The sequence below is a fragment of the Giraffa tippelskirchi genome, chromosome 12 (genome assembly GCF_054371585.1).
Source record: "Giraffa tippelskirchi isolate mGirTip1 chromosome 12, T2T-mGirTip1v1.2.pri, whole genome shotgun sequence".
Lineage (NCBI taxonomy): Eukaryota > Metazoa > Chordata > Mammalia > Artiodactyla > Giraffidae > Giraffa > Giraffa tippelskirchi.
Window position 1 is genome coordinate 70,862,523 of NC_137286.1, and position 12,067 is coordinate 70,874,589.

The 12,067-nt window shown below is 56.7% G+C and overlaps 2 protein-coding genes and 1 long non-coding RNA gene across 3 annotated transcripts in view; 1 reads left to right on the forward strand and 2 right to left on the reverse strand.

Moving 5' to 3' along the window:
• LOC145529707 (uncharacterized) overlaps positions 1 to 12,067 on the forward strand; it is a 1,704,434-nt gene that overhangs the window by 420,333 nt on the left and 1,272,034 nt on the right. Inside the window, exons 53-54 of the long non-coding RNA XR_014071296.1 lie at positions 63 to 174; positions 7,703 to 7,814. This is a non-coding gene — a long non-coding RNA (uncharacterized LOC145529707). The remainder of the gene's footprint in view (positions 1 to 62; positions 175 to 7,702; positions 7,815 to 12,067) is intronic.
• LOC145529704 (uncharacterized) lies at positions 77 to 3,996 on the reverse strand. The gene is made up of 3 exons (XM_081550311.1): positions 3,827 to 3,996; positions 3,115 to 3,427; positions 77 to 2,864 (listed from the first exon to the last, which is right to left on the reverse strand). Exons 1-3 carry the CDS (start codon positions 3,959 to 3,961, stop codon positions 2,239 to 2,241), a joined length of 1,074 nt encoding a protein of 357 aa, XP_081406437.1. The 5' UTR covers positions 3,962 to 3,996; the 3' UTR covers positions 77 to 2,238.
• On the reverse strand, positions 9,855 to 11,666 carry LOC145529638 (uncharacterized). Its single transcript, XM_081550235.1, has 3 exons — positions 11,470 to 11,666; positions 10,758 to 11,070; positions 9,855 to 10,507 (listed from the first exon to the last, which is right to left on the reverse strand). Exons 1-3 carry the CDS (start codon positions 11,602 to 11,604, stop codon positions 9,879 to 9,881), a joined length of 1,077 nt encoding a protein of 358 aa, XP_081406361.1. The 5' UTR covers positions 11,605 to 11,666; the 3' UTR covers positions 9,855 to 9,878.

A 12,067-nucleotide genomic window follows, 5' to 3' on the forward strand; every position in this document is an offset into this window, starting at 1 on the left:
CCAGCAGTGGGAGGGGCTTGAGGTCCGCCTGCGGCAGTTGGTGACCTTCCTGCTCCCCTCAGGGCAGAGCCGCCGGCCTGAGAATGAGGGCGCTGCTGAGCCCAGGGGCTGGGATGGCCCGTTGCTGCTGTGGTCCCAGAGCTCCACCCGAGACCTGACGGAGGCCGTCTGCCCGTGAGTCCTCTCCCGCTTGTCTGTCAGCTTGTTTGAACCATGCTGGGTTTTCTGCCCAGCCGGCTAAGGGGAGTCCCTGGAAATGCAAGGGTGTGGGTTTTGGCAGACTTCAGGGAAGACATGCCAGATGAGCCTGGGAGACTCCAGCTTAATCTGGATTCAGGAGATATCTCTTCGGGCCAGCTAGTAATTGTAGGATAAGCCTAATGAGTCTTCACAGGATGAAGAGAGTAACGTGCCAAGGTAGCAATCGATGTCCTCATTCGAGAGGATGATGAAGCTGGTGCTCAGAGAAGGGGGGAACTTGGCCACAGCAAGGAGGTGTGCACCCAGACGGAACCCCCAGATCCGGCCATTTGAGCTCAGGGAGGCCACTGGTGTGGCTTGTCCCTGTGGCAGGGGCCGAGGCACGCAGCCCACCCTGATTCCTGCGGGGGCCTGACTTGGGAAGTGCCATCTGGTAGCTTTGAGACTCACCAAACCAAATTGCACTGGAGAGAGGAAGGACACCTTCCTTCATCCACCCCCCACCCCCGCCGGATTCCCACATACCCTGACCCCTTTCTCTGGATTTCGGAGCCATTTCCAGAGTCCCGCTCATATGACCTCATTCGAAGTGCACTGTGGACGAGCTGCCATCTGCAGCTGCTACCACAGCAGCCAAGGGCTTTATCTCCCGAGTACCTCCCTTCCTTTGGAACTTGGGGGCCCTCTACTCCCCACTTGCACACCACAGACCTTTGCTGAGGATTGTGGGGACCCTCACTCAGTTTGCAGCACGTTGTAGCCATCCCTGTCCTCTCAATACCTCCCTTGCAACTCAGCTTGTGAGCTCCTTTGGAGCAGCGTGGCCCACCTGGCTGCAACGGCAGAGACACAGCTGACAGTGAAACAACAGCTTCGATCTGACAGCCGGAAAGCTCTGTCAAAAGGGACCTCCCTCTTCACACCGTAGAGGCTGTAGGAGCCGCCAGGGTTTGGGAACCAGTGCTGGGGCCAAAATGACTCCACAGCTGTTTTCCTTCCTGGGGAGGGTTCTGGCTCGAGTGGGAATGGCTCAAGTCTCCTAAGGTTCTGAAAGCCCACTGTGTGCAGATTCACGGTACACAGAGAGGAGAAGGTGGAGTCCTGCCCTGGAGGTGGTCACAGCTCACGGATGAGCCAGGCAGGCAGGCAGGCAGGCAGGGCATGAGAACACCTGAGCTGCCTTCATGAGTGAGTGGTGTGGGGGCAGAGGAAGAGAAGCCGGTCTGCTCCCTCATGTGGTGCCCAGGGCAGGTTGTCCCCAGAGGAAACCCTTACGACGGTGAGGACTCTCACTGCTGTTTCCCAAGGGGTTCCGTCGGTGCGTGTCTTCCCCGGAGCGGTCAGGCCGTCTCTAAAGTACACTGGCCATGGGCATTGCCTCTCCTTGGAACTTCCCATGTGTTTCTCTTTTGTATGGAACAGTGATTTTTCTAGAGGGGTTCTGGGCCACAAGGTTGTTGGGTCATTTGCTAGCCTTCTGTCGTGAAGAACGCTTTCCTGGGCGTTGGGGTGGTTTGTTGTTCCAGCTCCCTTTCTTGGCTTCTTTTGGGAGCTGGTGCAACAAGAGGAGCTCAGCCTCTGCCTTCTGGCTGAGATGTCACCCTTCAAACAGCAATGCCTGCCTGGAGATAATGATGGCATTTGCCAAAAGGGCTTCGTTTGGCACATGATATCTTGAAAGGACGTACACCGTCCTTTCAGCTATCAAAGGCTAGTTCAAATGACATAAAAATGAGAACTCTCCAATGGAGTCTTACAGTAGGTGGAGAGTCCGAAAAAAACTCCTTCAGTCATCTCACTGAGAGTCATTGATTGGGGACACCAAGAATATAGGAAGGAATGCAGAAAGAAAAGATGAAATTGTGGTCAGGATCGGGGGGAGGGATGAACAGGGCCTGCTTGCCTTGAACCCAGGCTTTGTTGGCGGGTGGGGCATAAAGATCGAACGGGTCTGAAACTACAGAGTGGTGATGGTAACACAGTATCACCAGAGTTACACAACAGTGTCCCAAATTGCAACAATGATGAAAAAGTTTACTAATCCCAACTTAACCAACAAAAATAGACGAAACCATACAAAAAGTAAAACATCACCAGAAAGGTGGAAACAAACCAAATGCAAAGCAGCTCAGGGGAAAGGAACTCCATGTCCCCTGGGGGCAGACCGAGTTGCCGGCGTCCACGGTGAGCAGACAGGGATGGAGGCTGCAGAGCCGACCGCTCCCCTGGACATGGTGTTTCCGGCAAGGGCTCTGGGTCTCTGTCCAGAGCGGGGGCTCGTTCTTCCTGCAGGGGCGGGTGAGTCATCGTCGGCGTCTGGGTGTTGCGCGGGAGCCAGGGCAGGCTCTCCCTGCCGAGGCGGTGACTCCTCTGCCTCGGGTTCTCCTGCCAAAGCCCGAGCAGGTACAGGTGCACGTGGAGGTGGAGGTTCTGGCTGAGGGGGTGGGACATCAGTGCCTGGGGCTGGGGGTCCTGCAGGCACGGAAATCCGATCTGCCCGGTGTGCTGGCCAGTACCCAGCTGGCCTGGTGTCTCTGCGAGGGCAAGGCTCGGTTCTCCATCGGCCCTCGGTGGATCCCTGGGTCCTGCACCTGGAGCCACCACCTCTGTAGGCACAGGTCTGGGAAGTGGAGCCTGGTTCCAGTTGGAGGCCAGTGCTAGAGCTGGGGGAGAAGCAAAATTTGCCCACAGACCAGCCTTGGCATGTGCGTATCCCGGGACAGAAAGCTTCCAAGAGATTCCGAAAGAATACCCAGGGTTGGATATCTTTTGGGACTGAAGTGTGCAAGATGGGGGTGGGGGTGTGAGGCCAGCGCTTGCTGCAGGCCCAGCAGCATCTTTCGGGGACTCGTCCCTGTGTAGCTCAGCACCCCCTCCCCACACACTCCCGTGCACCAGCCCCAGCGTCCTTACCTCTGTGCTCTGGCGTGCTGGGCTCCAGGTCCTCCTGCTGCCTCAGAGGCCGGGGTTCTCGGGACTCTGGGTCGGAGCCGGGTGTGCTGAGCTCCGTGGCAGCCTCAGACTGGGCCGCCGGGTGTATCCTGGGCGGTGTCTCGGCAGCAGGCCTTCCCCGCCTCCGCTTCGCCCCCGGTGGGGCTGATGCCTCCGTGGGCACGCTCACCTGGAGCCTGCACTGGGCCTCACGGGCGGGGGGTTGGTGCTCCGACCCCTCCCTCCGGGAGGTGGACGGGGTGTCCCCGTCCTCGGCCTCATCACGTGGGAAGCTCTGCAACGACAGTGACCGTCAGCCAGCCGTGCTGGGAGTTTTCCGAGCTGGGCCTGGCCAGTGGAGCCGCTGCTTCTGCCTGCTCGAACTTCTCTTCCCAGAAGGGTCAGAGACGTGTGTCTGCTCAGATCCCCACCCGGGAGGAAAGAGACCCACCTGAGGGTGTGAGGTCAGCCTGGGCGGCCGGCCCTGCCCGCACTGTTCCCATCCCAGCCAGCCTGATCTCCCCTGGGGTGTGGACACAACTTGTCCGCAGGCTTCTGACCCCACATCCGCCTGGGCTTCCTTGAGGGAGACACACCCCGAGAAACCCGCATCCACACACACAGGCAAAGGACCCGGTGTTTCCGGGTGGCATGGGAGAGGTGGCCTGGCCCGGCCTGGGGCTCCCCGTGTTACCTTTCTGTTTCTCCGGGCAGAGGGCCAGAGGCCTCTCGGGGGTGCCCTGAGCCAACGTCGACAGGGTGCCCACGCACACTGCCTGTGAGCTCTCCTGAGGCCCCGGCCTCTGGGCAGGGGCAAACAGCAGAACATCCTGGCAGCAAGAGATCTGGCTGGGGGCTCCTCTCCGCTCTGGAGGCCTGGATACCCGGGTTGCGGGTTCTGTTGGGTTCTGTTGCCGGCAGGTGACATCATTTCCTGGGGTTCGTGCTGAGGTCCCTTACCCAAAACTTCCCAAGGGAATCTCTGGGTTTCTGACTGCTCGACCACCCCCCTTAGGCCATGTGCAGGCACAGTGACAGCCACACAGCCCAGCCCACAGCCCTGGGGAGGCCTGGGTGCAGCCAGGGCCTGAGCTCCGAGGACCCCGCTGCTCTCAGACCAGGCTCCTTCTTCTCATAAGTGGTGTGGCCCTGGACAAGCATATGCCCCTCAGGGTTTCCCCAGTCTCTCCATCTGCAGAGTGGGGGTCATTCTCCCATCTGTTTCCTAGGTCTGTCGGCCTACGAGCAGCTCCATGCCTCTCCACCTGGGGCCGATATCACGTGGAGCTTGTGCGCTGAGACTTCAGAAAGAAAGACTCCATCCAGGGCTGACACAGCACAGAATGGGGCAGAACGAGGCCTGGATGCGCCGTGGTACCCAGGAAAAGGCACTGCCCCTCCTGACTGTTTTGAGACCCCACATCCAAGTTGGAGGCCCGAAAGGAAGACTCGAAGGTCTCCCTCTCTTATAGAAAAGAGTAGCCAACTTTCTGGTCCTCTGTTTCCATTGAGATTCTGTTCAAGTGTCCCAGCTCGGCTTCTGCGGGTGGCTGAGCTTCTAATGGCTCCCTGCGTTCTTGTCTTTTCCTCTCCAAACCTTCCGTCCTTTTCCCCCTTCTGGGGTGGATGGGCGCTGTCATTGCTTCTACCTTCGAGACAGATTGATGAAAAGTCTGGACCATCGACTCCTTTCCTCTCTTTGGTTCCGTGTCTCTCTCTGGCTGTGTCCCTCTCTTTTCCTTTCTCGATTCAGTCTGTGTCTTCCTCTTTCTCTCTCGTGTGTGGATGGATGGATGCTAGGAATGCACATGTATATGATTAGATGAGGGTTATGTTTTAGGGATGGGTTAGAGGGAGAGAAAGGCTTTAGGTCGGAGTTGGTCATGGGGGAAGGGTCAAGGGTGGTGGTGGTGTTTCTTGGAATCTGAGTGCTGTGCATTCTTCGTCTCTTTCCATATGAACCCCTTCTCAGATACACCACTTGCAAGGAGTCTCTCATGTTCCGTTTCCTATCTTTTGCATCTGTGAATGCTTAGCTTCTCTGTTGTGAAGAGGTTCCATTGGATGGAAACCCATTGGTGTACTTCGTTTCCCTCTTTCCCTTACTTGAAGAGACCCATTTCTACCTCTGCCCAGCAAATGGCAAGGAGACTCTGATGTTAAGGAGCCTTTGACCTACGCTTCTTTCTAGCTATCTCAAGACATCAGTCTTTAGGGTGAGGTTTTTCCCCGATATTGAGGTGGTGTGAGATCAAAACCAATAGCGTTCTTCAGATGTAGCTGTCTGGTTTTCCCATGGCCATTTATTGAAGAGGCTTTCTTGTTCCCATTTGGATATTCTCCCCTTCTGTGTCAGAGATGAGTTGACCATGGATGCCGGGGTTTGTTTCTGGACCCTCAACTTTATTCCATCGATCTGGATCTGTGTGTGTTGTTGTATTCCCAATAGCATACTGTCCTGCTGCTGCCGCTGCGGCTAAGTCACTTCAGTCGTGTCTGACTCTGCGCGACCCCATGGCCTGCAGCCTACCAGGCTCCTCCGTCCAGGGCATTTTCCAGGCAAGAGTACTGGCGTGGGTCGCCATCGCCTTCTCCGATACGCTCCTGAGGATCCTAGTTTGGTCGTCTAATTTCCTTTCACACAACCTTGGATGTCCGTATCGGGGCTTTTTCGTCGGATTGTATTGACAATTTAGGCTCTTTTCTGTTTCCGTAACCCCTTTTGCAGTTCTTTGTTCGGTGCGACAATGCATTGGCATTTTGGGAGGAATAGCATCGAAGCTGTGGATTGCCTTGTGGGGCTGTGACATCATTTTCCCAACAGGAATTCTTTCAAGCCCTGAGCACAGCTTCTCTTTCCAGTGATTGGTGTGGGCTTGATCTTCCTTCTTCCATCTCTCGCCGTTTTGTGAGAACAGGTCCTTCCTTCCCTTCTGGGTTAGATGGACTCGTGGGTATCACTTCAGTGCATGGCATTGTCAGTGGGGGTGATAATTCCCTTCTCATTGGAAGACTTTGCTGTGAGTATTAGAAATGCAAGTGATTTCTCTTCCCCTTCCTCCCTGTCCATCTCTCAGAGCCACCGGGAAACAGAGGCCTCATCCAGGGTCACACAGGCCTGAGGGAGTGCAACTAGACTGTTGTTTCTTCAGGCCCTCCGTGCTGGACATCATCCGGGATACTCTGTGTGTGTCTTCCTCAGTCTGGTGTCCCTTCAGACCTTTCCCTAGTTTTCACAGGCTTGTTGTGTTGGTGTTCTTTGTCTGTTTGGAGACACATCCTTGAGAAGCTTTGTGTTTCCACTCATTCGTCTCGCGATGTATGACCTGTCTTTTGCTTTTGTAATGAGGTCTTTCCCACAGTAGATATCTTTGATTTTGCAAAGTCCACTGTATTCTCTGGGTTGTTTTGTGGACTGCCTTTTAGTTTTGTGTGTGAAGACTCAAAGCACGTGTCCGGTTTCTGCTCATTGTTCTTCTAGATTTGTGACAAGTTTTCATGGAAACTTTGTCTAGGGATAACTGGAAGTGAACTCGGTGTAAGGTGTCAAGTCTCCATCTCCATTCATGTCATGCCCTGCAGTTTCCAATTCCCTGTTCCTGAGTGGTTTTGGAGACCTTGTGGGAAGTTTGGTTGCATGGGAGTTTGCATTTCCACCTTGAGTAGATTCCCACTGTTCTGCCCTCAGGGACACTGTCAAGGGGGAGTGAGGAGCAGCCTGCACTTCCAGCAGTGACCACACGGTGGGGCGAGTGCTGCTCTCCCCTCTGGGAGCCCCAGGCCACAGGCATCCCAGTGAGGAGCCAGCTCTGTGCTCGGCTGAAAGGAGTTAGACTCTCAGGAGCCTCTGAGCCCTTGCCTTTGGATCACCCAGGGTGGGCATTTACTGTGACAGAAAAAAATTGCCCTGAATTCCATGGACGGAAGAGCCTGGCTGTGTAGAGTTCGTGAGTTGCCGTGAATCAGACACAACTGAGGACACAAAAACTCAATAGACTAAAACACTTTTGGGGGGTGGGGGGAGTGAAAGGGGGTGATGTGGGGTTTTTTTGTCGTATATAATAGCCAAGGGAAATCTAGTTTAAACCTAAATTCACATAGATGGGAAAGGTATAGCTCTCCGTCACCCTATTAAAAAAAAAAAAAAAAACTACTTAACTTTTCTGAAAGTTTATTTAGTAGCTTCCTTGAGCAGTTCATTGTGAAGCATTTTTTTTTTTTTCTGTGACATCGGCCTCATTAAAAAGTACGGTTTGCCTTTACTGGATAATTTTGTTCATTGGTTTGTTAGGGAATCTTGGTAATATTTGAGTTTCCTGGGGAGCATGGTCACATGACCTGGCCCTGGCCAATCGGTGCGTTCCACCTCCCTGGCCACTGTGATTGGCTCCGGACTGGGGCAGTGCCCAATCGGGGCCCAGGGCCGGGCCTCACGTTGGAAGCCAGGGGAAGACGAGCTCTCGTCCTGCTGGGGTAGGGGAAGGGGTGGGGCCGGGGGAGGTCAGGCTCCAGCAGTGGGAGGGGCTTGAGGTCCGCCTGCGGCAGTTGGTGACCTTCCTGCTCCCCTCAGGGCAGAGCCGCCGGCCTGAGAATGAGGGCGCTGCTGAGCCCAGGGGCTGGGATGGCCCGTTGCTGCTGTGGTCCCAGAGCTCCACCCGAGACCTGACGGAGGCCGTCTGCCCGTGAGTCCTCTCCCGCTTGTCTGTCAGCTTGTTTGAACCATGCTGGGTTTTCTGCCCAGCCGGCTAAGGGGAGTCCCTGGAAATGCAAGGGTGTGGGTTTTGGCAGACTTCAGGGAAGACATGCCAGATGAGCCTGGGAGACTCCAGCTTAATCTGGATTCAGGAGATATCTCTTCGGGCCAGCTAGTAATTGTAGGATAAGCCTAATGAGTCTTCACAGGATGAAGAGAGTAACGTGCCAAGGTAGCAATCGATGTCCTCATTCGAGAGGATGATGAAGCTGGTGCTCAGAGAAGGGGGGAACTTGGCCACAGCAAGGAGGTGTGCACCCAGACGGAACCCCCAGATCCGGCCATTTGAGCTCAGGGAGGCCACTGGTGTGGCTTGTCCCTGTGGCAGGGGCCGAGGCACGCAGCCCACCCTGATTCCTGCGGGGGCCTGACTTGGGAAGTGCCATCTGGTAGCTTTGAGACTCACCAAACCAAATTGCACTGGAGAGAGGAAGGACACCTTCCTTCATCCACCCCCCACCCCCGCCGGATTCCCACATACCCTGACCCCTTTCTCTGGATTTCGGAGCCATTTCCAGAGTCCCGCTCATATGACCTCATTCGAAGTGCACTGTGGACGAGCTGCCATCTGCAGCTGCTACCACAGCAGCCAAGGGCTTTATCTCCCGAGTACCTCCCTTCCTTTGGAACTTGGGGGCCCTCTACTCCCCACTTGCACACCACAGACCTTTGCTGAGGATTGTGGGGACCCTCACTCAGTTTGCAGCACGTTGTAGCCATCCCTGTCCTCTCAATACCTCCCTTGCAACTCAGCTTGTGAGCTCCTTTGGAGCAGCGTGGCCCACCTGGCTGCAACGGCAGAGACACAGCTGACAGTGAAACAACAGCTTCGATCTGACAGCCGGAAAGCTCTGTCAAAAGGGACCTCCCTCTTCACACCGTAGAGGCTGTAGGAGCCGCCAGGGTTTGGGAACCAGTGCTGGGGCCAAAATGACTCCACAGCTGTTTTCCTTCCTGGGGAGGGTTCTGGCTCGAGTGGGAATGGCTCAAGTCTCCTAAGGTTCTGAAAGCCCACTGTGTGCAGATTCACGGTACACAGAGAGGAGAAGGTGGAGTCCTGCCCTGGAGGTGGTCACAGCTCACGGATGAGCCAGGCAGGCAGGCAGGCAGGCAGGGCATGAGAACACCTGAGCTGCCTTCATGAGTGAGTGGTGTGGGGGCAGAGGAAGAGAAGCCGGTCTGCTCCCTCATGTGGTGCCCAGGGCAGGTTGTCCCCAGAGGAAACCCTTACGACGGTGAGGACTCTCACTGCTGTTTCCCAAGGGGTTCCGTCGGTGCGTGTCTTCCCCGGAGCGGTCAGGCCGTCTCTAAAGTACACTGGCCATGGGCATTGCCTCTCCTTGGAACTTCCCATGTGTTTCTCTTTTGTATGGAACAGTGATTTTTCTAGAGGGGTTCTGGGCCACAAGGTTGTTGGGTCATTTGCTAGCCTTCTGTCGTGAAGAACGCTTTCCTGGGCGTTGGGGTGGTTTGTTGTTCCAGCTCCCTTTCTTGGCTTCTTTTGGGAGCTGGTGCAACAAGAGGAGCTCAGCCTCTGCCTTCTGGCTGAGATGTCACCCTTCAAACAGCAATGCCTGCCTGGAGATAATGATGGCATTTGCCAAAAGGGCTTCGTTTGGCACATGATATCTTGAAAGGACGTACACCGTCCTTTCAGCTATCAAAGGCTAGTTCAAATGACATAAAAATGAGAACTCTCCAATGGAGTCTTACAGTAGGTGGAGAGTCCGAAGAAAACTCCTTCAGTCATCTCACTGAGAGTCATTGATTGGGGACACCAAGAATATAGGAAGGAATGCAGAAAGAAAAGATGAAATTGTGGTCAGGATCGGGGGGAGGGATGAACAGGGCCTGCTTGCCTTGAACCCAGGCTTTGTTGGCGGGTGGGGCATAAAGATCGAACGGGTCTGAAACTACAGAGTGGTGATGGTAACACCGTATCACCAGAGTTACACAACAGTGTCCCAAATTGCAACAATGATGAAAAAGTTTACTAATCCCAACTTAACCAACAAAAATAGACGAAACCATACAAAAAGTAAAACATCACCAGAAAGGTGGAAACAAACCAAATGCAAAGCAGCTCAGGGGAAAGGAACTCCATGTCCCCTGGGGGCAGACCGAGTTGCCGGCGTCCACGGTGAGCAGACAGGGATGGAGGCGGCAGAGCCGACCGCTCCCCTGGACATGGTGTTTCCGGCAAGGGCTCTGGGTCTCTGTCCAGAGCGGGGGCTCGTTCTTCCTGCAGGGGCGGGTGAGTCATCGTCGGCGTCTGGGTGTTGCGCGGGAGCCAGGGCAGGCTCTCCCTGCCGAGGCGGTGACTCCTCCTCTGCCTCGGGTTCTCCTGCCAAAGCCCGAGCAGGTACAGGTGCACGTGGAGGTGGAGGTTCTGGCTGAGGGGGTGGGACATCAGTGCCTGGGGCTGGGGGTCCTGCAGGCACGGAAATCCGATCTGCCCGGTGTGCTGGCCAGTACCCAGCTGGCCTGGTGTCTCTGCGAGGGCAAGGCTCGGTTCTCCATCTGCCCTCGGTGGATCCCTGGGTCCTGCACCTGGAGCCACCACCTCTGTAGGCACAGGTCTGGGAAGTGGAGCCTGGTTCCAGTTGGAGGCCAGTGCTAGAGCTGGGGGAGAAGCAAAGTTTGCCCACAGACCAGCCTTGGCATGTGCGTATCCCGGGACAGAAAGCTTCCAAGAGATTCCGAAAGAATACCCAGGGTTGGATGTCTTTTGGGACTGAAGTGTGCAAGATGGGGGTGGGGGTGTGAGGCCAGCGCTTGCTGCAGGCCCAGCAGCATCTTTCGGGGACTCGTCCCTGTGTAGCTCAGCACCCCCTCCCCACACACTCCCGTGCACCAGCCCCAGCGTCCTTACCTCTGTGCTCTGGCGTGCTGGGCTCCAGGTCCTCCTGCTGCCTCAGAGGCCGGGGTTCTCGGGACTCTGGGTCGGAGCCGGGTGTGCTGAGCTCCGTGGCAGCCTCAGACTGGGCCGCCGGGTGTATCCTGGGCGGTGTCTCGGCAGCAGGCCTTCCCCGCCTCCGCTTCGCCCCCGGTGGGGCTGATGCCTCCGTGGGCACGCTCACCTGGAGCCTGCACTGGGCCTCACGGGCGGGGGGTTGGTGCTCCGACCCCTCCCTCCGGGAGGTGGACGGGGTGTCCCCGTCCTCGGCCTCATCACGTGGGAAGCTCTGCAACGACAGTGACCGTCAGCCAGCCGTGCTGGGAGTTTTCCGAGCTGGGCCTGGCCAGTGGAGCCGCTGCTTCTGCCTGCTCGAACTTCTCTTCCCAGAAGGGTCAGAGACGTGTGTCTGCTCAGATCCCCACCCGGGAGGAAAGAGACCCACCTGAGGGTGTGAGGTCAGCCTGGGCGGCCGGCCCTGCCCGCACTGTTCCCATCCCAGCCAGCCTGATCTCCCCTGGGGTGTGGACACAACTTGTCCGCAGGCTTCTGACCCCACATCCGCCTGGACTTCCTTGAGGGAGACACACCCCGAGAAACCCGCATCCACACACACAGGCAAAGGACCCGGTGTTTCCGGGTGGCATGGGAGAGGTGGCCTGGCCCGGCCTGGGGCTCCCCGTGTTACCTTTCTGTTTCTCCGGGCAGAGGGCCAGAGGCCTCTCGGGGGTGCCCTGAGCCAACGTCGACAGGGTGCCCACGCACACTGCCTGTGAGCTCTCCTGAGGCCCCGGCCTCTGGGCAGGGGCAAACAGCAGAACATCCTGGCAGCAAGAGATCTGGCTGGGGGCTCCTCTCCGCTCTGGAGGCCTGGATACCCGGGTTGCGGGTTCTGTTGGGTTCTGTTGCCGGCAGGTGACATCATTTCCTGGGGTTCGTGCTGAGGTCCCTTCCCCAAAACTTCCCAAGGGAATCTCTGGGTTTCTGACTGCTCGACCACCCCCCTTAGGCCATGTGCAGGCACATTGACAGCCACACAGCCCAGCCCACAGCCCTGGGGAGGCCTGGGTGCAGCCAGGGCCTGAGCTCCGAGGACCCCGCTGCTCTCAGACCAGGCTCCTTCTTCTCATAAGTGGTGTGGCCCTGGACAAGCATATGCCCCTCAGGGTTTCCCCAGTCTCTCCATCTGCAGAGTGGGGGTCATTCTCCCATCTGTTTCCTAGGTCTGTCGGCCTACGAGCAGCTCCATGCCTCTCCACCTGGGGCCGATATCACGTGGAGCTTGT